The 24805-nt window shown below is 39.0% G+C and overlaps 1 protein-coding gene across 1 annotated transcript in view; it reads left to right on the top strand.

The window, feature by feature from the left end:
* NCKAP5 (NCK-associated protein 5) overlaps positions 1 to 24805 on the top strand; it is an 890249-nt gene that overhangs the window by 423313 nt on the left and 442131 nt on the right. The window contains exon 5 of the mRNA XM_014546136.1: positions 9114 to 9247. Within this exon, the coding sequence (XP_014401622.1) occupies positions 9114 to 9247 (134 nt within the window). The remainder of the gene's footprint in view (positions 1 to 9113; positions 9248 to 24805) is intronic.

Consider the following 24805-nt stretch of genomic DNA (forward strand, 5'->3'; position numbering starts at 1 on the left):
AATGTGAGAGTTGACGTGGACCTTAGCATTTTAGGAAGATGTTCAAAGAGGGTAATTGTATTTCCCAAAGTTGCATAGCAAGCTAATCGGAGAACCAAAATGATAATGTTAGTGAAGAAATGGAATGAGAATATTACTGGTAACTGGACCTTGGTTCAGCAACCTCAGTATTTGAGTTCTAGCTAAGAAAGAATTCAGAGTCAAGACTCAAATACAAACAAAAGTTTATTTAGAAAGTCACAGAGGCAGAAGAAGTGAAAGCAGTGAGCCAGCTGGGTTTTTGGGCTCAGAAAACAAGTCAGAGGCAAACGAAGGCCCGGGGAGCTTAGGAAAAAGAAAGCAAAGGCACACACCTTGAGGGAAGGAAAGGCATGGTCTTGCCCCAGAGAGAGAGCCATGTTGGGTCCTCTATCCTAAGGGCTTTTAAGGTTGGAGATTTTAGGAGAGGTCCCAGGGGAGTTTCTTAGCCTGGAGCTAAAACACAACTGAGGCCTAGATGTTAACTCTGGTTGGAACAAAACTCTGTCTCTGTGGTCAACACAGTTGAAGCTTTGTTCCTAAGATTATTTGATTCGGGTCAGAACCTCATTGACCTGAGTGCTTAAAGCTTAATGGAGTGGTCATGCAAAGGCTGACATGGATGTTGTATGAGGCCATTCTCTGGCCTCCTTGTTCCTTCTCTAAGGGGGTCTACAGTATGACTATCCATCTGTGAGGGGAGGAAAGGTCAGAGGAGAGTCAAAACTGCATGGCCAGTGATCTGAAAGGTCTGGGGGTCTAAACCACATGGCCAGTGATATGATAGGGGGAGATTCTACCCTACAGTTGCCCATTGTTAGGCACCCAGGGCTTTCTTCCCTGCTGATCTTCCATATCTGGCCCATTGTCCTTGCTCTGATCATGCCTGTCTAATTGCCGTCTACAGTAATAACCCAGATTACCAGCCTCACACTTTCTCCACCATAGGAATCATGATGATACAAATCAAGACACTTAAAGTGATGAAAAATGTAGGAGTGGATCAATATGTAACTTTCTGTCCTATTTTTTCCCCAGCTGTATAATGAAAAAAAAAATCAAAACTGCATTACTTTATATTGTGAATGTAATATTACTATTTTCTTCTCCACTTTTAGCCTGAGTTGAAAATAATAAAGATCACTGGCTATAAGCAAAAGACAACTTAATTTTCTCTCTTTGTAGCATACTATATTTGTTATAATTTGTTCCAACATACCTTTATAATCCATTTCAATCTTGACATGCCCAATCTTCATTTTATCATGTTTTTCTGTACAACCCACCCTGAAAATACTCCTTCCATAAAGTTCATATATGTATCCTTTGGCTAAGCAATAAACATATCCCTCATTTTTGCCTAGGAAAATGAAATCGTATGGAGTGATTCACCTGTGGCACTTCTCTTTTAGAGTTCCAGTATAGCAGTCTAGAATTGAGGATGGTTTTAAGATCTTCCTAAGTGCCCATCTGTCTTCTTTACCCTTGAAATGTCTTTCTCCCTCCCCCACCCTGTCCTTTATTCCACTCACTCACCTCCCTCCTCTCACTTTATTTTTGTAAACCACGCTCAATATTTTTTTCTCTTTTTTTTTGTTAGAATAACAGCTTTGTCTGCCTTGGGCGATGTTATCAGCACTGCGGATGTACATTGGGCAGCTTGTATCCTAGCATCTCAGAATCTGATTCTGATTCTTCTGTTACAGCCAACAGTACGGGCTTTAAAAATCAATTCTTAAGTTCCTTATCTCTTTCTCTGCTTCTAAGATGACTGAATCTTTCCTAAGTAATGGCAATATTGAATTCAGGGTGCCTTAGAGGAAAAATATATTGCCATTTGTGTAAAAAGCAAAAATGAGGCTGCAATTAGGTGCAATAACTAATGCTTAATTTAGATCCATTTTATATTGACTTGATACAAATTGGTTAATATAGAGTTTTTCCATTAAAATACTTTTCATGAAAATATAAGAGTTTAATTTTGTTGCTGGTGTGTGTTTATGGACTTCTGAAGAAAAGAAATCACTTCTCAATTTTAGATTTTCAGTAGGAAGCAAGAGAATGAGAATGGTTGTTCCGGGTCTGTGTCTAACCTTAACATGTTTCAGTATATATTGGAAATTAATGGGTAGACACATGGTGATACGTGTGACTGTCTAGACACAAATTAATAAGCAAATCTAAGCTGATCTTGAAGTTCTGAATTGATTATTGAGTCTTTTTTAAAAAATATATTTTATTGATTTTTTTACAGAGAGGAAAGGAGAGGGATAGAGAGTTAGAAGCAACCAAGGTACATACCCTTGACCAGAATCGAACCTGGGACCTTTCAGTCCACAGGCTGATGCTCTATCCACTGAGCCAAAACAGTTAGGGCTGATTATTGAGTCTTAATGCCATGCTTTATATTTGTATCATTGAATCTGATATACTTTTCTTTTCTAATGGTCTATTTAACTTGAAATGCCCTTGAATAGTATGTAGCTTGTTTGCCAGATTCCACATTTCTTTAATGAGTTCATATATTTTTTTCATCAATACCCAGGAATATCATTTAATCTCTATGACCTTCTATAATGACCTCTGTTCTTTTCTCACTATCTTTTGAGATTATTTTATTATCCAAGGGTGTTAATATTTTCCCCATGATTCTTTTGATCATGAAATACTAATACTGTTCACTAAGAATATTATAACTTGAGCATGTTTCAGGAAATCTTTTGATATAGCAGGGGCACATATCTCTCTATGTATTATCATGTATCCTTCAGGAGTTGAGTCAGCACAGATACCCTGAGATGTCACTCACTGTGCAGGACTCACATGGGGTGTTTGGAGTATGTGGGGCACCTCTCTTGTTATGGTGGATGTTTCACCTGACATGATGGTACATGGTGGCACTAAAATTTTCACAGTAAGAACATTCCCCCATTTTTCAAAATGCTTTGAATCTTCTCTAACTGTGCTAGTATTATCATTCACTGATATGACCAGAATTACCAAATATACCCAAGTATACTGAGACCTGGGATAGAGGTATTTTTATATTTGAAATTGTGTAAATATCATAATGTTAACCCCTGAAGTTTTGGCACACCACAGACCAAGCCATCTGTTTAAAATCATACTAAATGGTGGGATTAAAAATAATGTCACTTCTAGAAGTCTAAACATAGGGTTTTATATATTTTAGATAATATATGTGATTACATTAGTCTCTTAGTTCTTACAGTTATCAGAGAGATGCAAATCAAAATGACAATGAGGTGTCACCTCACACCTGTCAGAATGGCTATCAATAAATCAACAAACAAATGCAGGGAAAGATGTGGAGAACAGGGAAACCTCCTGCACTGCTGGTGGGAATGCAGACTGGTGCAGCCACTGTGGAAAACAGTATGGAGTTTCCTCAAAAAATTTAAAATGGATCTCCCATTTGACCCAGTGATCCCACCTCTAGGAATATATCCTAAGAAACCTGAAACACCAGTCAGAAATAATAATATGCACCCCTATGTTCATAGCAGTGCTATTTACAATAGCTAAAATCTGGAAACAGCCCAAGTGCCCATCAGTAGATGAATGGATAAAAAATCTGGGGTACATTTACACAATGGAATACTATGCAGGTGTAAAAAAGAATGATCTCTTATCATTTGAGACAGCATGGAGGGACCTGGAAAGTATTATGCTAAGCAAAATAAGCCAGTCATAAATTCCTCTCTTATATGTGGAATCTAATGAACAAAATAAACATATGAACAAAATAGATCCAGAGATATAGAAGCATTGAACAGACTTGAATCTCAGAGGGAAGGCAGGGGTGAGCGGGTGGGGGTGGGAAGAGATTAACTAAAGAATTTATATGTATACATGCATAACCTATGGGCACAGACAATAGTTTAGTGGAGGCCTGGTGGGGGGAGGTGCAGGGGCAGGTTGGAGAGGATAAATGGGGAACAAAGGGGACATTTGTAATACTTTCAACAATAAAGATACATTTATGTATTTATAATTTGAAATGTGTTTATCCTCAGTATTAAAGTTTGATCTACTTCAAAAACATATTTTGAGCTTTTTAAAAGAAATATTTACCTACAGTATTTATTTAACATGGACTGATCATTAAAGACTAAATTCTGTATAGAATTGATCAAAAGTAGCTAAACTATATTAGACAATATAAGCTATATAATCCCAGTTAGCCATACCTTATTCTTATACGGGACTTTCAAGTTGTTATAATGCTTACTTTGTATTATTTTAGTCATTCCTCATGGCGATACTATGGAACTGTTTTGGGCACTTTTACTCTCCCTGATTTATAGAGGAAACTAGCTTAAACAGTGAAGTTTTAGGTTAGGGGGCTTGTCCAAAACCCCTTGACTATCAAACAGTGGACTCTAAACCAGAAGCTGGTACCATTCACCATTCTCTAGTTAAATAGTTTCCCATCCTGCTATTTAGCTTCTTCATTCACTTCTTTTTCTACACAGTAGTCAGATGATCTTTGCAAAATCTTTATCAGGTCCTATCACTCACTTGATTAAACCTTGGTCATGAGTTACTATTTTCCTCAGCGTACAATGCCACATCCTTCATATGGCCTTCATGGTGCGCCATGGCCTCGCTCTTGCTCTCTCACCTTTGTCATATGCCGCCCCCGTCTCCTTGCTCCCCAGGCTCCAGGCACACTGGTCTCTTTGTTCTTCCATATGTGACTAAAGACCTCCCACCTGCTGCTCCCCCTGCCTAACGCTGGGCCCTCCTCTTCACCTGATTACTCCCATCATCACAGAGGCCTTGGTTTCTATGTGAATTCCCTGAAGAAGCCTTCCCTTAACACAGAACCAGTTCCTCTTGGCATCTTCTTTTGGCAAACCCGAATTCTCTATTAGTTTTTACTGATATGTTTATCTTTGTGGCTGTTTAGCACTGACCCTCTCTGCTTGTGTGAAGGTCTCCTGCAGTCAGAAACCATGTCTATTTGGCTCCTTGCTGATCTCCTGCTCTGATCCAGCTTCTGGCACAGTAAACAGGTGTGGTCTGAGCGAATGAATAAGTCCATGTGGGTGTGTCCATAGCTCCATTCCTAAGCAGAGCTTTCTATTAAATTAGAAAATAATGTCAAAACTGTAGATTTTTCTGTATCTCCTGGAAATATGAAGATGGCTTTTTGATACTTGAAAAAATTTAAGCAAGACTTAGAAAATTGTCAGGAAAGGAGTTTAGAAAAAATAGCATGGATTACCGAGGGAGATTATAGAGTCATCTTCCCTGGAGGTTTAAACAGAGGATAGTACTGAAATTGGAGGAAGTTTAAGGTCTATATGAAGGCTATGAGATACAGACAAGATCTACTGGGGTGTCAAAGACTTGAACTTTGGAATCCTACCCTTGTTTCAGATTTCTTTTTTCCAGAATGAGGTAGTCAGCTCTGCTATCACATGACAGATGCGTTCCTAAAGATCCCTGCACAGGGCTTGTGGGGAAATGAAGTTTTGTCAGTGATGCATTAAAAAAAATCTAATAAAAAGGGCAGCTAATTTTGCATGTGTTAATTGACTAAGAAACACAGAAGGGATACACTAACTATGCACTTCACCCTGAGAAAGCATGCAGTGTGCTCGTGGGAGTGCTCCATGGCAGGCTGAGCCACGGTGAAGCGGCAGGAGGAAGGCTGGAACTAGGGCAAGCTGTACCTCCATCTGCGGGTGACAGTGCCTCACCACGTGCTGGGAGGACTGAGGGGCCTGTCGGTCTCTGAGATGTGGGTGATTTGTGTATTTATTTCTGTGTTAGGTTGAGTGGGATGCAGTTTTCTGTGTTGACTCATGTTCCTCATGAATAAAATTGGGCTCAAGCAAATGTGAGATTTGTGTGATACTCAGATTTTCCCAGTATATCAACTTCATTGGGACAAATGTGCACCTTTAACATAAGTGTTAGGATTGACCATAGAAGGGGGGCAAATGGGGACGTGGAGCCTGGAAAATGTGGTTCTGGTCCCAGAACTGTCATTTCTAACCCCGGCAAGCGCCTTCTCTCTCTCGATCCTAGTTTTAAAAATCTTTCAATGCTGTTGAGAACAACTGACTTTGCCAAGTTGTTCCGAGGACTGGATACAGCAATGAAGATGAGAACATTTTACAAAATGTAATATGCTCTCCAAATTCAAGACTTTTCTTATAGAACTAGGTCCGAGTTAGAGACAGAAACTAGAGAAGAACACAGGGTGGGACGTTCACACACTTGGAGTCAGCTTTTGCTGAGGAAACTGTGCAAACCTTCCTTTTGAGTGGAAGTAAATGAAGTCCATGTCACTGAAGGGGAGGAGGAGGGTGTGGCTCGCCGACCTGCCTGTGGATTCCTGTTTAATGTCTCTCCTCAGACTCAGCCCGAAGCCTGCGTTTGTGTTCCTGGGGTAGCGATTTAGGTGTCAGGTTAAGAAAAGCCGAGGAGGAGAAACAGAAGACGCCATCTTGCTAAATGAAACAAGGAGAAATACAAACGTGAGGCCCAATCAGTTTTGAAAACTACTTACAGCTCTCTTCAGATGGCTTCTCAAAGCCAGCCCAGCCCAGCGGGTCAATGGAAAGAGTGATGTTGCTGCAGATATTGCAACCCAGGTTTCTGTGGCAATGTCTTTACTTACCGCTCTTCAGTACCCAGTGGCACCATATCAATAATACCCAACCATTCTCCATCTCTCCCTCCCCTTCATGCTCCCTGCTATAAAAGATGCAGTGTAAACCTGTGAGAGAAAGCCAAACTTGCTTTGACGAGAAGTTAGTTTACACCCAGGAAAAGCTAATACAAAAATAAATAAATAAATATATCCTGGCCAATCCATTTACCCTCTTGCTACTGTTAGCCATGTTTTATAATTTAGGTAGGAATGTTTTTCCAGATTTGGAAAGTAGATGTGGCTTATTGTCAAGCTTTGGTGGTTTAACTGAAACATACTCCTTTTGAAGAAAATATATTTTAATAAACAACTTTTGCCTCCATCAGTCTTAGAATTTCCTAGAACCTTTTCTGTGTTATACAGGTATCATTTGAAAAGGCATTAACAAATTTAAGAGAATGATTATCCATATGTAAAACCTCTGCTTATAGAGCTTGGGGTTCTTCAATATAGTGGGGAGTGAATCTATGTAAGATTCTTTACTTTAGAAGGAAACGTGCTGTTTCTCTGCAAAACTTCACATTGTTTATAGGATATGCTTTTGAATAATTGAAGATACACCATTTTTATTGCCTATTACTGGAATTAAAGCACAATCTTCCAAATTCTATAATATAGGTAACATATTCATGTTCCTATTAGTCCAGTGTGTCTATACAGAGAGTAATGTTGATTGTGTGTAATAATCGAGTAAAGCATTTATATTTTAATTTATTTTTATGACGATTAAATATATGTAAAAGTAAAATTTGCCACTTTAACTATTTCCACAGTGCTTTGACATTAATTAGTACCTATCTCTTCCATTACCATGTGTTTCTTCCTTTTCAAAGCTGCTGAAAAGTGACAGAATATAGATTAGATTTTTATTTTACTTTTTCCAATAGAAGTAACTGATTGTGGTAGTTAAAAATGGACCTTAGAAGAGTTAAGGACATAGAAATTGCAACCCTGACTTAGCAAAAGTCCAGCTCCATAACCATTAAGCAAATATTTCCAGTGCTAATATGCATTGGGCACTATGCTAAATAAATATTTAAATGCACAGTAAACATAATCCTAACCTCAAGCAAGTGTTCATCTAGTTAGAGAATTATAATTCATAATAATAGAAAAAATAAGTGAGGGCCAAGAGGTTGGTAAAGATAAGAGGTGCTGTTGAAACCCAGTGTTGGGAAAGAACAGTGAAGTGGTAAGTTCTAGAGGAGAACTGGAAGGAACCCTGGGTTTGAATAGAGACAGTACTTGGAGGGCTTTATAAGCAGAAGGAAAAGCATGGTTCAAGCTGCAGAGGTGGGGTCTATTCTCAGAGCACCTTCATTTCCAGATTATGACCTAATGTTCTTCATGGTCCTCAGGGGAACCCTTTCCCATAAGTCAGAGCTGGAGAAAGTCTATCTTTGCTATTGCTCCCTGTGAATATGCCCCATTCAATGGATCCTGTTTCATCCATGGCACAAAGTTATCCTAGTGCGTAGTATATTTGGAGACTAAGGTCCCTGCTTCTCTTATTTTCCTTTAAGAATTTAGGTCATTGAGTAGTTTTTATCAAAGAATATGTATTCTCTATGCAAAGTGCTTAAATTAATACCAACAGTAACTATAATAGCATGGCATACTAAAAAAACAAAACAAAAACAAAACAAAACAGGAACAACAACAAAACAAAAACATTAGCATGGTTCAGTTGGTAATGTCAAGAGGATCTGATCTTGTGTGCTTTTTACCAGTTCCAGGAATGATTTTTTGCTGAAAATCTATTCTGAGTCATCCAATCCCTCTTTTAATTTTTGATGCCCATTTGTGAGCTGAGCTGTTTTTCCGGGATTATAAATACAGTGGGTAGTTTAGCCTCATTTTATCTGTGAAAACCTAATTGGACAAAATAAAAATATTCTTTAACCTGTTCTCATGAGCTCCAGGGTGTAATCAACTTGGAATTCTTGTCAATTCTATAAACACAGTAATGTTCCCTTTAAAGCATAGACCAGAGAGTGAAGAGATGAAATAATTCTGGACAAGTATTAATGATCTCAGTCATTATCACTTGAATTATTATGCATTTGATGGGATTATTGGGTCATAGATCTTCATATCTGCACAGGAAGCCACCTGGTTCAGTGGAAATTATTTAAGCATTAGAGTCAGATCAGCCAGGATTGAAAACCTGTTATCCTCTGTTTTTTAATGACAAATTACTTAGATGTTTCTGATCCTTGGTTTCCTTGTCTATAATAAGATATTAATGATAGAACCTACTTCATGGGGTTGTAAGGAGGACGGAATTAATTAATTATATATAGAATCCAAGTTAGCACTTAGTAATTGACAGCTATTACTAATTATTTTTTGTCATAATATTTAAGAAACACCTTCTTAAAAGTCATTTCCTTTGCGCCTTTTATAGCATGAGAAGCTGATACATGAATTGGAAGAGGAGAGACACTTACGTCTTCAGAGTGAGAAGCGGTTGCAGGAGGTAACACTGGAGTCTGAGCGCAGCCGGATTCAGATGCGCGGCCTGCAGCAGCAGTTCTCCAGGTAGGGTTACAGCCTGAGCTTCTTGCTGCAAAGGGTGCATGCCTCCCTGCACCAGGAACACTTGGTTTTCTCCTGTGCTCGCTTCTGTTGCGTCTGATTGGCTAATTCCCCAACAGTTTTGACCTTGTCTTCTTGCCAAGCCATCCTATTGAATTTGGACCTTCATTTGCACCTGAAACTTCATTTGCACCTCACATAGTCTTGGCTTTATTGAGCCTGTTTCTTCCCCGATGGCTTTCCAAAGGATCTTACAGTACATTGTGGTGGTTTTTGTGGCCTATTGGCATATTGTGTGAAAGGCCAGCCAGGAGGATAAATTTATCTGGTCATCATAATTCTATTTTAAGATAGAGAGAGAGTGTGTGTGAATCTAATCATCCAGTAAGCTCTTACTCATGACTTAGAGGGAACATTTAGGAGTAGTTAAAAAACAAAAATCAATGAGCTCCTTCCCTTTAAAAAGATATAACTTGAATTTGAAAGGAAGATTCTGAAAAAGTAGCTCTGCTTAGATTTAATTCCAGCACAGTCAGAATCATTTAGTAATGCCGGGGGTCTTATTCCAGCATCAAGAAGGGTTCGGGAACCTGGAGAAGGCACTGTGCGTAAATTAAATAAGAGTCCAGAGACGAAACATAATTTTGAAAGGCATTATGGGGAGTCAGAGAAAACTTAGCTGAAGGAACTAAGTTCTCCTTGTCTATTTATTCACACAATTTTGTCCTAAGGCAAGGTAGACATATACATCAAAGGCCAGGGTTTGTATATAGAATCCATTGTCAGATTGGGGAATTGCCTACGGCTGTTCAGGTGTTTGGCCAGCAGGAGGCAATAACATGTAGATTGAGATGCCCTTAGCTGTCTGGCAGCAAGCAATCATTTTATGCATCCTTTTCAGGTTTGGGGAAATGCCCTCAGCCATTCCAGATGATTCAGCTCAGCTGACATTCTGGAATTGCCTTCATGGAAATTTAGTCTTCGGTTATAGTTAACACAGGGCTAGGTGAAGTTCAACTTGTTATTTAAAATCTATTCAGTTCCATGGATAAAACATGAACTCCTGCAGTTACAGTCCTGGGACCAGATATGGGCACTCTGTGAGGGACAGTGTACTTTCATTTCTATATTTCACTTCACCATTTGCAAAAGCAAGAAAATAATTTTTGAGATTCTCCCAGGCAGAATCAAATTTGAGAAGTTGCCCTTACATTTTCATGAGCAAACTCTGTGGATCTTATCTTTAATTTGCTACTGGTATTTGGACATGATCAGTCAGCAATTTTCTACTGGTGAGCCACAAGAATTTTTAAAACACGCAATACCTGGCTGTTTAGTCAGGGGCACTGACCTCTTTTCCCTTAGATTGTCAAATAAGAAAAAATAAGAAAATGACAATAGCCAAGACAATAGTAGCTATTTACTGTGAATGAATCAAAATTATATCTATTTTTTTCAGATATGCAAAAAATATTTTTAGTGTGCTGTGGAATTTTAGTAATTAGTTTATGTGTGCCATGAGATGAAAAAGGTTGATAATTGCTTTGAATAGTGATGGATAAGATAGCTTCTTCATTATGAGGCTTTTATAATAATTCTTAATTTTCAGATGTGTTGCAAAGAGAGACCATAGTTGAACTTTCAGGTAATTCCTCTCATTGTGGCTAATACCAGGCATGTGTGCAGCACTGGTTTAGAGGAACAGGGTAGGGAGAATGGATAACTCCTCTGTGTTCAGTCGTAATTTAATACCCTGTTCAACTCTTCAAGCCCATGATAATACACAGGTGCTGTAGAAATGCACCAGTCAATATTTTAACAAGTTCATGTCCCACGCCTCACAGGCTATTGTTTATACAGCATTGTGCTTCATTTTTTATTCCATTGATGGCGACTCTCACTTAATAACTCCCAACTTGAACTAATAGATCTCTGCTCCACAGCGACTTCCAAACAAGCACTGCTTTGTAATACTTGCCATTTTAACGATAAAGGAAAGAAGGAGGCAGATCTCGCTACCCTTGTTCTGTCTAATTAAGACGCCTCTGTATTCCAGCTATTGATTTCCAGGGCATGAGGCACATGGCACAGTAAATTCTGTTTAGATGATGCCAGGTCATCTGCTATAAATCAAAAGGCAATACATACAGATTTGAGTTCCACAACAGCCAAGTCTTCATCACAGGCTGAGAGAGAGGATAATTCTATGTAAATCAAACAGTGCTTAGTTTTACATACTGCCTTTGGAAAGATTTTTTGCCCCCTCCCCCCATAATGTTTTCTTATGTAAAGCTTCATTGAAACAGAAAAGTTCAAGTCTAATTACAGCTAAACAACTAATGTAAATGAGCAAAAGATGGGGAGGGGGAGGTGGAAGCATGTATAACAGATAAGATTATTATAGAATAATTTAATAATTTAACTGGACCCTCTAAATCATTTTCTGGTTACGTTACACATTTTAAATTTTGATTTGTAAGATCTTTCTCATTATGGTAATTTAAACAACCCTATTACTATAATTTAAGTCTTGTAAAGTTCTCAGTGTTACAGAACATGCCTATAGTGATTACCCTCAATTGTTCACCATCTAAATGCTCACATAAATAATTTCTATAATCGAAATTATTGTATTGAATTAAAAACTTGTGCATTCCCAATTTTCTCCCTTTGTTTTGGATTGGGGTTTATTTTATACATGATGAGTTTATACAGGATGATATTTGAGATCTGGACTTTGAGATTTTTTACTTTTTTAGTATTGCTCATCGAATGAAGTTACTTTGAAAAATAATGCTAATATCTTAGCTTTTTCAAAGGAAGTGAAGTGGCTTATGATGTAAAAGATTGTTGTACAATCAGGTTGATAAAATAAAAGCAGAAGATAAAGACCATGAGAGAGGAATGTGGCAAGGGATCACAATTATACAGCCAACATGTTCTCTGAGAATGAGCATTTAATTTAGCTCTAAGATTCCTGGCAGCAAAGATTAAAATGGAAAAGAAGAGGATTGTAATTCTTATTTCACAGACAAAGACTACTACTCCTTAAAGAGTAATAAAATGCACCACGTATGCCCCTTTATAGATGGCATTGAAAGGCATAATAGAGAATAATCCAAGATGGTGTTAATGAGGATTAATTCTTAGAAGTGGTCCTACTTCTGCTATCCACTTATATCTACAAAGTTAGGCAGCTTCTGAATTTCACATGAATTAGGAGTTCTGGGTTCATGCCTAAGTGATAACACAGGAAATAAGATGAACTCCAGGGCTCAAGGTGCCCAGGTCAAGCAGTATACTGCAGGTTCATGAGAACATCCGAATAGATACATGTTGTATTACCTTTTATGAACCTGGGACACAGAAACATGAGATGCTGAAGCCTGGGCTGAGTCAGGTGAGGTATTTTCCTAGCATGCTTGATGGTATTGTAGCCATGGGAGTGTCTGAATGGTAGTTGAGATTCTCTATCTCAGATTCAGGGATGAAGTGACGTATTGGAGGGGAAGTGAATAATTGAGAAGCTGGGACAATTAGGTGTGCTTGGGAATTAGACTTCAGCTGTGAATTTTAATGATCAGCAGTGGTCCAAAATTTGGAGGTGGGGGGAAAGATGGACCAGAGGTTATATAATCAGCTCTAAGGTCATAAATCAGAAATTGCCTGCACTGAGGGCAATGCAGGCAGCCATCGCAAACTTGATTCAAACCATTTACCCTCTTTAAGTCCTGAAAGAAAAAAATATACTTTCCAAGTAAGCCTTCTCTGTAGATCAGTGGTTCTCAACCTTCCTAAACCCGCGACCCTTTAATACAGTTCCTCATGTTGTGGTGACCCCCAACCATAAAATAATTTTCGTTGCTACTTCATAACTGTAATTTTGCTACTGTCATGAATCATAATGTAAATATCTGATATGCAGGATGTATTTAGGCGACCCCTGTGAAAGGGTCGTTCGACCCCCAAAGGGTTCGTGACCTACAGGTTGAGAACCGCTGCTGTAGATGAAGGGGTATTCCAATAAGTTGGTACTTAGAAGCAGCTAGTGGAATCATTAGGATTGCCCCTTCTTTGTGTTAATTTTTGTTGCTATAAATCAAAGATGCTTTCCAGATGTCATACTGCTCATTCAGCCCATTGTCTGTGTGGTGCACATGGCTGGGCATGTTTTATATGCGATTAGATTTGTGACCCCCCTATAATTCCACTGTCTCCACCCTCCCTTTAACTCTTTGTTTGAACCGATTGTCCAGCTAGCTAAGGTCACTAGTGTGGACTGAGGCTATGGCACTGAGCTCCCTCCTATGTAAAAGTAATGAGTGTTTGAACCCCCAGCCGCATTACTCTACCTGGAGCGAAGGAAGTGTTTATGTGTCAGTTAGATTCACCTGGAGAAGCATCTTCAGGAAGCCCAGCCGCATTACTCTACCTGGAGCGAAGGAAGTGTTTGTGTATCAGTTAGATTCACCTGGAGAAGCATCTTCAGGAAGGCTATGTGTCACATGGAGGTGGAATAACATGGAATAACAGTGATTTTAAACAAAAAAGACTTGTGAGGAAATGAACAAGTCTATAAGGTACTGATTTCATGCAAACCATGCATGATTTGTACATGTTTTAGAGTTGGTTCCTTTGGAAACAGTATGTTATTAATATTGGAAGCTGCTGTTCTTATCAGACAATGAACCACTTTTACTGAGTGCATGATAGGATAGAACACAGTGTCTTCAAAGATGTCCAGCCCAGATAGAGAAGACTTATGTACATATATGAACAAATAACATCTGTAGAGTAGCTGTAAATGAAGGGAAATTTTGTCCAAATTCAGGACAGCCAGATTTCATATTTGTAGTGGGCATGTTATCATGCAAAGGCATGATTCAAGCCAGATGAAATTGATAATTGTGTCATGATTCTGGCAGTAACAATACATGTGTGTATCATGTATTGCAATGTGTTTGAAGCTTTACATTAGAATCAATCAACCTGGTAGAGTGATACTGGCAGTAATAATACATGTGTGTATCATGTGACAGCTCTATTTTGCAATGTGTTTGAAGCTTTACATTAGAATCAATCAACCTGGTAGACCCACGACCAAGGAGACATAGTTTGTAAACTATTGACAGTTAGGGAAGCACATTACACCCAAAGCATCATCAGGAATCAATTAGCATTTCTCTGTAGCCGTGAAGTGTTCTGTATGTATATTTAAACCATGTGGTGTACGTTTAAGTAAAGGAACAATTAAGCTGTCACCCGTGATTGACTCGGATAGTTAAAAATCACCCAAATGGAGTCCAGGCTTTCACTCTCAACCTCCAGGATTTCTCTGCACCTGTTTTGACCTTCTCTCCCAGCACTGTTATCTGCTGCCTTGAAGCTATTTCTTTGCTCTGTAATGGGGCTTTCTCCTATCACCGTTGATTGCTATGCTTAACTGCCGTCCGTCCGCTGCATGCTGAACTTCAAGGAGACAGAAATGGAGATAGTTTTACTGCGTAAGTTGTTCACTGGTTGCTGTTTACATTATCAGCTCCCAGAGACTTTATGGAATCCTAGGGTTCATTTTCTGCTGCCCATTTGGAGGCTGTGGGCACCTGGCATAGAAGTGTGTGTTGAAGAGGATAATATGGCCCTTAAACGTCCTACTCACGTATTTTCCCCTGCCTCTGTATCTATCTGGTACATTAAAAGAACATTTTCTTTACATCATTAGAAGGAGTAAAACATAACCAGATAAGAAACATTGTCAATTGGCCTTTGGACAGTCAGCGGCACGGAGCTCCTCTGCCCCTCTTCCACACTTGTTCCATCTCAGACCTTCTTCAATTTGAACCTCTCACAGGCTGGCTTCCCGAGTGCCCGTTCCTCCTGATGCATACAGAGGGCAATCTTCTCTTGATGTGCTGTTTCCACACTGTCAGCAGCATTTCCACCTGAGACGTCATGGAAATGGGGGCCTCGCAACGGCTTCTCTGAGTAGGTCTACGGGAAGTTTCCCATGGCAAAGCGACATCAGTTAGGTGATAGGTTTTCTTTAAATGACTAGGGTGAAAGGGAAGATTTAAAATGGGGTTTTTTGAAATGCCTGGTTAACCTAATATTGGTCATGTTTGGATGTGGGAAGCGTATATCTTATGATCTAGTGTGGAAGCGCTCTCTGGAGCAAAGCAGGGGGAGGCGACACCTACAGTACAGAGAAAAGAGAGAGAGAGAGAGAGAGAGAGAGAGAGAGAGAGAACGAACCACTCTCAGCGCCCTGAACAGCTATCCCTTCCGTGGGGAACGTGCCTTGATTTCTTTGTATTTCTGCTTCTGAGACATGATGACACTGCCATGATTTCTCCTTAAATTCAGCACGGAGCTATACACTGTTGAATAGACAATGAAAGTTATATTGTCTGTTAGTTAATTATCACTGGTTGAGGAAACAATATGAACACAGAATATACAGGTCCAATTTCATTCCAGAGAGCACTTTCCTATTAAGTGGGTTTTCTAGGACATGAATCTAGCCTCTCTTCCAATTAGCTTAGTGACTTTGGTCAAGTAATTTCATGTTTTTCTGGATCTCTGTCTGCTCATTTGTAAAATGAGGAAGTTGACTTGCACTGCAGTTTTGCAATGCTTTTCATGCCTTTTGAAAGAGAGCATGTTAGAACTGAAATGCATGTCCTGGGTGAAATGATAATTGCACTGTTAAAACCAGGCCTCTTGAAGTTGTAACAACCAGGCTTCTGTGTTGAGGGCTCGCTGCCCACTTTGTCATCACGGTGGAGCTCCGTGGGACTGGGCTTTCATTGGGTCTGTCTTGGTTATCTGACTCTGGAGAAGTGGAGATTAGAAAACTGCCAACCCTGGATGAAATATTTCCGTTGAGGATGGTCAAAATTGAATACTGAGGAACTTGACTGACAAAGGAAGCTAATATCCTCATGGTAGACGTAACCATTATTGCTCTTGGCTCTGATGTTGTCTGTGTTAGGATTTATTTGAACTGGTTTGGGGAAGAACCTGAAGAAACAGAATTTTATAACAACCAGAATTGTTTTCACTTTTAACCAATTTTTTTCTGAAGAAATAGCCATCAGTAAAAACACCATTGACTTAGTCTTTCTGCTATACATTTTTTCAATCACCTATTATAATTCTGAATGTGTTACTATCCCCACTCAACATTCTTTTTCTTTCAAGAAATAAATGCAAAATATAGAAGAATATGTTTCTTCTTAACTAGAGCCTAACTTTGTTGTTATTCTCTATAACAGTCGCTTTTTTTTTGGGTAAGATTTACTGAAAATCCATTTCTTAGGTATACAGTTTGATTAGTTTTGACAAGCAGATACCATCATGTAATCAAGATGTAGCGTATTTCATGCCCCTGAAGAGTTCCCTTGTTTCTCTTTGTTGTCAGTTTCCTCTCCGCACCCCAAGCCTCTGGCAAAGACTGCTCTGATTTATCTCCCTATAGTTTTTATTTTTGCTTTTTCCCCAAAAGTCTTATAAGTGAAGTTATAACGAATTTAACTTTTTTGTGTGTCTTTTCACTTAGCTTTTTTCACTTAGCATGCCTTTTGAGATCCATCCTTGTGTTGCATGGGCCAGGATTTTTTAACTGAATAAGAAACTGTCAAAGAGTTTTGTAAGATGGCTGCACCATTTTGCTTTCCCACTAGTAATGTAATAGGAGTTCTAGTTTTTCCATGCTGATAAATGCTTCCTGAAAATCACAGATACAGAAAACTCACACAAAACAAATGTTTGGCTTAATGGATTGTTCTAAGGTGAACACTTTGTGACCAACATCAAGTCAAGAAGAAAACTCTGTCAGCACCTAGAATCCCCTCCTGATGCCTCCTCTCAACCTCACCTTCACACTTTCTCAATAAATAACTATTTTCATGACTTTAGAGCAGTGACCTCCCTATGTTTTAGTTTTATAATTTAATGTGCATCCTCTGACACTCTAAGTCTTGCCTGATTGTCATAAAACTGACTATATCTTTTAGGTTTCCTTGAATCAACAGGTACCCTCCATCACTTGCTGCTTCTTCAGATTTATCTATTGAAGAACCTAGAGCATTTGACCAAGAGATTTTTCTCAGTCTACATTTGTTGATTATTATTCTTAGGACAATTCGACATGTTCCTCTGTCCTCTATATTTTCCACAAATTGGCAGCTATTTCCATACATTGCTCTTAATAATGATTTAAATAAGGAGTTAAAGGTTGCTATTGTGTATCCAGGTGGCAGAGTACTTTTCTAATTCCCCCCATAACCCATGTAATACTACTATCAATAGGCAGTCAATATTTATTTTTTGATTGAAGATAGAAAAAAATAAGGAAAAAAGAAAGGAAGGAAGGGAGGGAGGGAGGGAGGGAAAGAAAGAGCCAGTATTGTGCTATGACAGACTTAGGTCGCACATATAGAAGGATTTTAAAGATAGTGTGCTTATGATAGAAATTTGCTTCCAAGAGAGGTTGCAGAATGGCCATTTCTGGGGATCTTTAAAAATTTGATAATAGCCATCATTCTTAGCGATATAAACCAGGATGCCCTGGGAGGATGAAGACCCAATTTCCTATTCCTGGTCTTCTATGATAGAGTACTCAGCTATAAAAGATGAGTTGCCTGTTTCAGAATATTCTTTGCAGAATTCCTGTCTGCAGGGCACTAAATGGAATTTGGTGCATTGAAAGTTTACTTCCCTTAGGACAAAGTTTACTTTCAGAGAGTGTTTTATGACCCTCAGATAACATTTATGCCGTTTTCTACAGTGGAGTCTCAGCACTGAGGACTGTTGTTCGGATTACCTTTTTGGTCTATAAGCAGTGTATTTAATGAATGATATTCCTGCACAGTATATCTTTTGAGTGCTGATTGTAAACACTTAGAACTGTTCTTTGGGATCCTTTGTTTAATTTGTAAAAAAAATTCAGTTAAGATGGTCCTTGTTATAAATGTCTACAACTGTTACTAACAAACAGCCTCAAGCATTTAAGAATGTTTTCTCAGAATAAAGTAGGGAATCAGCAATACTGAAGCTATAGGGTTTTGATAGAAGAAATGTGTTGCAGTTTTCATTAACTTGTGTTTCATAATTGTTTTCATATTTCTCTGGACCAAAGGTTTTCACCTGTTGTTTGTAGTAGCAGCAACTGACAGGATGACCTTTCTCAAAATACAAATACGAGTTTCTTTTTACAGGTAGTTCCTATAACAGTTTAAGCTGTTAGGCTTTATGATAAGCATTTTTATTAATATTAATGTTAGCATATCTACACAAATTCTGTTTTGCAGTTCTTTTATTTTTCAGTTTCCAGTACCATTCCCTACATTATTTCATTCCATTCTCACTATAATCATATTCATGACAGGCAGGGCATATTGTAATATCATAATTTAAATAAACACAATATTGAAACTTAAAAAATGAAACAACTTGTTCATGGTCACATAACTAGGTAGATCTGAAACATATTAAACCCAGGAGTTTGGTTTGTTTTTTTTTTCGTTTTTTTGGTTAATCCTCACATGAGGATATTTTTCCATTGATTTTTAGGGAGAGTGGAAGGGAGGGGGAGAGATAGAGAGGGAGGAACATCGATGTGAGAGAGACACATTGATAGGTTGTCTTCCATACACCCCGACCAGGGCTGGGCATCAAGCCTGCAACCAAGTTATGTGCCCTTCACTGGAATCCAACCTGGGACCCTTTAGCCTATGGACCCTCTATCCACTGAGCCAAACCAGCTAGGAAGAATCCAGGAGTTTTGACTATTGGTCAACTATTTCTTCTATTAGCTCATTTGTAGTTTATTATCCAAGATAGAAAATGAAGTTTTAAATGATATTGGATGCAACTGTATTTCATACACATTTCAGCCTTGATCATAATTCATATGTCCTGCCACTGATGGTGTTTTTTAAACTCTGCCATCATGACCTGACTGAGATTGTACCCAAGAGAAAATTAGGCCAGAGGAATAAATTAAATGACATCAAATTAAATGGAAAACATGAACTACCATTCTCTTATTTCAAAATGCATAAGGTGCAATTGTTGTATCTTTAGTGTCTCTTCTATAGGCTCTACTTTCTTGGTATATTTTTGTTCTGCATTGTCAAACCAGCTGGGATCATGATTAAGTTGTTTGAAGACATTTAGACTGCCATCAAATTATGATTACATTTATTACGTGGACTGGATATTCATTGAATTTAGCTAAGGAGACCCAAATTTCCCCTTTGCAGTTGACTTGGACAATATATAGTTAGCTAACAAAACTGATTAAGAACTGAAAGTTGTTCTTTCTGCCTGATGCCTTTTATAACAGCCCACTTGCCTCACGTAGTTACCATACAGACTTTAATCACATAATTATATTTTTCTTCCTATTGTTTTTGGATCTTAATATGATATATCTCCTCTGCAATTGACTGTAAACTTGTTATGGTTGTCAACTGATGTATAGTAGGTGTTCATTAAATGTAACAAATGAATAAAGCGATATTTCCAATGAGCCATGTTGCTGTTTTAAGCCACCATTGATTGAGCCCTCACTGTGGATGGCATTTGGCCATCCTGGTGTACCAAAGTTACCTAAATAATTTTCAGAATTCTAATTAATTTTATTCAATTTAAATTTTTATTTAGATAGTATTGTTGCTTTAAGAAAAAGATTTTGCAGGCACTATTGAGAACACAGTATGACACTTTTTTTTTAAATGGCAAAATTGGTTTGACTCTGTGCTAAGCAAGGTGGGGTGGTGTACAAAATAAGTCTTGTTCCCTGTCCCTAAGGATCTAATGAAAAAGGTAGCATCACAATAAAAATAACAATAACAAAATAACCCAACAGCAACAAAACTAACTAGACATAAGCAAGTCTTTGCTGCAAGAAAGGGAGAAAAAAATGTCCTAAGAAAAACTCTGCAAGCAAGAGAGGAATTCAGCCCTAGCTGGTTCTTGCTCAGTGGTTAGAGCATTGACCCCACATTGAAGAGTCACAGGTTAGCTTCCTGGTCAAGGGCAAGTACCTGGGTGTAGGTTTGATCTCAGGCACCTGTCAGGGCAAATGTGGGAGGCAACCAATTGAGGTGTCTCTCTCACATCGATGTTTTTCTCTCTCTCCTCTCCTCCCTTCCTTCCACTCTCTCTAAAAATCAATGGAAAAAAAGATCCTAGGGTGAGGATTAACAACAACAAAAAAAGTAAAATAAAGAAAGGGATTCATTTGTGATGAGCATTGAAGTGATATGTAGCTGAGGATTTAATAAGAACTGACAGCCCTAACCCGTTTGGCTCAGTAGATAGAGCGTTGACCTGAGGACTGAAGGGTCCCAGGTGGGATTCCGGTCAAGGGCATGTACCTTGGTTGTGGGCACATCCCCAGTGGGGGGTGTGCAGGAGGCAGCTGATCAATGTTTCTCTCTCATCGATGTTTCTAACTCTCTATCCCCTCTCCCTTCCTCTCTGTAAAAAATCAATAAAATATATTTTTTTAAAAAAAGAACTGACAGAAGAACTTTTTAGGTTAAGAGAACAGAAAACAAAGACAGGCCTAAGGTGTGTTTCTGGAGCCCCATTCCTGTAAGGTCCTTATCCGAGCACACCAGCCACTGGAATCAGGCCTTTATCATGCCCTTGCATCCTGGATCGTGAAAGAAGGCCTGACCTGCCTTTGCAGTGTTATCCTGTGAATATCTCAATCACACAAGTCAGTCTAACTTTGAAAACTCCTTTGCTGAAGCCCAGCAGTCACCTTTGATGTCAGAAACACTTAAGACTTGATTTCTATTCCCTGAGCAATTCACATTATTGTCAAGAGAGTCTCCGGTGAAGTAGTAATACATTTACTGTACTTCCAATATGCAAGACACACATAAACGCTTACGAGTCTATTGCCTTTTCTGAAACAATCACCGAAGCTCACACTATGTTTTCAGGAAGTACCCCACGGGTCTTTGTAATAGATTTGAATGGCTTCAAGATTCTGCCGACCCAGACTTCCCCAGCCGTCTGTCCAGAGTAACGAATTGAGTAGGAGCAGCGAGCCTGTGGTTACTGCACCTGAGGCCCAGCTGTGGAAAGGCCAGGGCCTTGGAGGTTACAATGACAGTACCATCCATCATGTAATAAAACTTGGGGAGGCGAAGGCCGAAGTCCAAATGCACTAGGAGACAACTCTTAGATGTGAACGGAAGCAAAGCTGCACACTTGAAACTTCTACAGTGACCCTTTAGACATGAGGTATATGAGATGCATACTTATGTCTAATTCATTTCTTTTTCTTAACATGTAAGAGGAACTTACCATGTGTCAGGCACTATTCTAGGTACAGGGAGATCGCAGTGAAGCAAAACCATGGAGGGACCATAATACTACACGTAATGTAATTCTTATAACAACATTCTATGGAAGATGTTCATATTATCTGTCTTTTACAGATGAGGGAACTGAGGCTCATATGGGTTAAATAGCTTCCCCATCATGTATTTTGAAAGATAAAGTAAAACTTTAAAAGTTAACTATAGATAGAAAGAGAGAGTAGAGTTTGAGGCAATAATAGAAGCCAGTTTTCTCTGAATACATATTTTTGAGGATTTGACCTTAGAAATATGTGGATGTATGATATATATAACATCTTATTTAAAATTACTAAAATTGGAAGCACAATAAAACAATTACATCTACTTGCAATCAGGATCCAAATTTAGTTGATGACAAAACTGCACGGAGAAATATTTGAAGTACTTCAAGACATAGAATTTTTACATTCATAGTAGGATATATTAAGGACAAAAAGAAATGCACATTATGTTGTACACCTAAAACTAATACAATGCTATATGATAAGTAAATAAATAAAAATGGAAAATAATTCAATTATCTGAAGAAAAGAAACACAAAAAAGTAATTGTTTCCAGTAATCCTATTTTTGGAGCTAGTGTTGGTATTGTTATTGGGAAACTTGTTAAAAGGACTGAGGATCCAATTGAAAAAGGCTTCTACCAGTCAAAAATGTCTCAATCTGTGCATCAATGAGAATAGTAACAGAGGTAACAAGATCAACAGTATACTCCATGCAAGCATCTTGCCCTGGGTCAGTTCTAATAGAAATCAGACAATCAGCTCCAGGACAGTGTGCTCCAATATGGTGACCTTGGGCCCAATTTGGTGGCATCTGGACATTTATAGGAGGAAATTATGGGGTAGTTCCAACAATAATTTTATATTAAACCAGTGGCTGCTACCCATCTGTCTACACAAAGGCTTGGGAGGGACTCCAATACGTCTGTCTGTATCTTACTGCAGATGGCATTGCTGTCACTGTGGATGGTGATTTCAGCTGAAAGTTAGCATCAGAAATAAAGCTACTAATTACTGTTAATCTATTCCTTCAACAGATGTTTATGGATGTTTTATAGTGTACCAGGCACTGTTACATGATCTCTGTGTGTGTGTACTTATTTACTCCTTGCAGTTAACCAATAAAAGGAATAGCACCTTATCTATTGAAAGACGAGAAAACTGAGGCTCAGTGAGCAAAAGACATAAAACCGTAAGGACTTCCATATTTGACACACACTCCCAAAGTTTTATTCTCTTTCTATATGTTGCTCTGCCCTTGATTTCTCATTTTCTTTTATGGAGAATTTTGCTCTTCTGAATCCCAGCCAGAATTCTGCTTCGGGACCCTCTCATATACTCCCCTCATCCACCTGGAAATCTTAGTATCTAATGTTGAGGGTTTCTGCCACTCATCCTCTGCTATGTCCCTCTTTCCTTAGAATTAAAATATTATGTGATTTTCTACTAGTTTTCTTTTTACTCTGTGGTAACTATTTTGTGTTTTTCACATAAGCATCCTGTTGACCAAATGGTCATCACAGTACAATATGAATGAGGCTCTTGAGAAATTGGAACTGATTACAATGAAGAAGAAACAGTTCCACTTACATTGCCCTTCCTTCACCAGTTACCAGGGCCGAATCTGCTTGGGGTCATGCCAGTGTAATGGGAACAGTTCTGTTTCCATGGAAATCATGGCAGAGAGGTATGAGGGGCATGGTCCCTGAGCAGGTTCCATGTGGCTGTCATGAAGGCTCTGGTCACACTGATTGGATGGAAATGAGCTGATTTTCCCCCGGGGTGATTCGTATGCAGACTCTACCACCCCAATGAGGTGGATCTTATACTTCTTGTGTATCCGCTGGGTCTGGGAATATAGTTGGTACGTAGTAGGTGTTTGCTAGTTGATAAGTTGTATGCACAGTGGCAATGAGTGAGTAGGTGTGTTATAGCCCAGGCCTCAGGGACACCTGGCTCTATAGGACCACATGGACAGGTGACTCTACAGTGGTGGCCTGCTGTTCAAGTGCCCTTGTCTGCAGCATTAATTCTGAGTTCACTTTTACTTAAATTGCTCAGAGTGAGAACGTGTGGGGCAGACTTCTCTCTCTCACTTAGTGTGTGTTGTGGATTGCATTAGCCTCCCCCCCCCCAATTCATTTGTTGATGCTCTAACCCCCAGCATGACTATATTTAGCCTCAGGGTCTTTAAGGAGATAATTAAGGTTAAATGAGGTTGGAAGGGTGAGGCCCTAATCCCATAGGACTGGTCCCCTATTAAATAGAGGAAAAGACACCGTGTGCGCACAGAAGAAAGGCCGAGTGCCCACACTGGGAGAAGGTGGCCATCTACAAACCAGCAAGAGAGTCCTCACCACAAACTGACCCTGATTACCCCTGCGTCTTGGGCTTCGAGCCTCCAGAACTATGATAAAATAAATTCTTTTTAAGCCACCCAGTCTGTGTTATTAGGTTATGGAGGCCCTGGCAGGTGACTACACTGTGTGAGTTAGGAAGGCAGAGTTATCAACTGCCTTCATGTATGTGGCATAATTCCTTGGGTTCACAGGTAACAAATCCCTTGGGTTATGTGTAATTTCCAGCATGACATTTCACTTACTCTCCTGTTCAAGAAAACACAGCAGGAAACACATGAGTGAGGATTATTAAAAAAAAAGATACTTACCTTTGTCTCACCCTAACAGATAGACATACTAGGTTATTAAAGTGCCAAAATAGTTCCCTCCTAGTTGATAAAAAACTTAGCTTTCCTGAGCTTCCCCCTCTCAGTGCCCTCTGCACTAACATCTCTTCTCTGGTCCTGGGACACCCCACCATCCAGCACCCAGGATAGCGGAAGCTCCTCGGCCAGAGTCCTTTCTGGTTGGTCTGCACCCAGACCCTGCTAATTACTCTCACTTGCTTTAAAAATCCACCCATCTGGCTTGTTTTGTTTCACATGACTTTCTCAGAATCAATCCATGTTGTTGCAAATGGCAGCATCTCATCCTTTCTGGTGGCTGGGTAGTATTCCATTGTACATATGTAGCAAATTTAATAAAATAAAATAAAAATTAGCCTGAATTAGTTTTTTTTTAAGTAAGCCATTTGCAAACTTCAGTACTTTATTAGTAACAAATAACTAAAGGCACTTTGCAACTGGTTGTGAGTCAAAATGCTGCTGGTGAGAACTAT

The sequence above is a fragment of the Myotis brandtii genome, unplaced genomic scaffold (assembly GCF_000412655.1).
Source record: "Myotis brandtii unplaced genomic scaffold, ASM41265v1 scaffold431, whole genome shotgun sequence".
NCBI classification, from domain to species: Eukaryota; Metazoa; Chordata; class Mammalia; order Chiroptera; family Vespertilionidae; genus Myotis; species Myotis brandtii.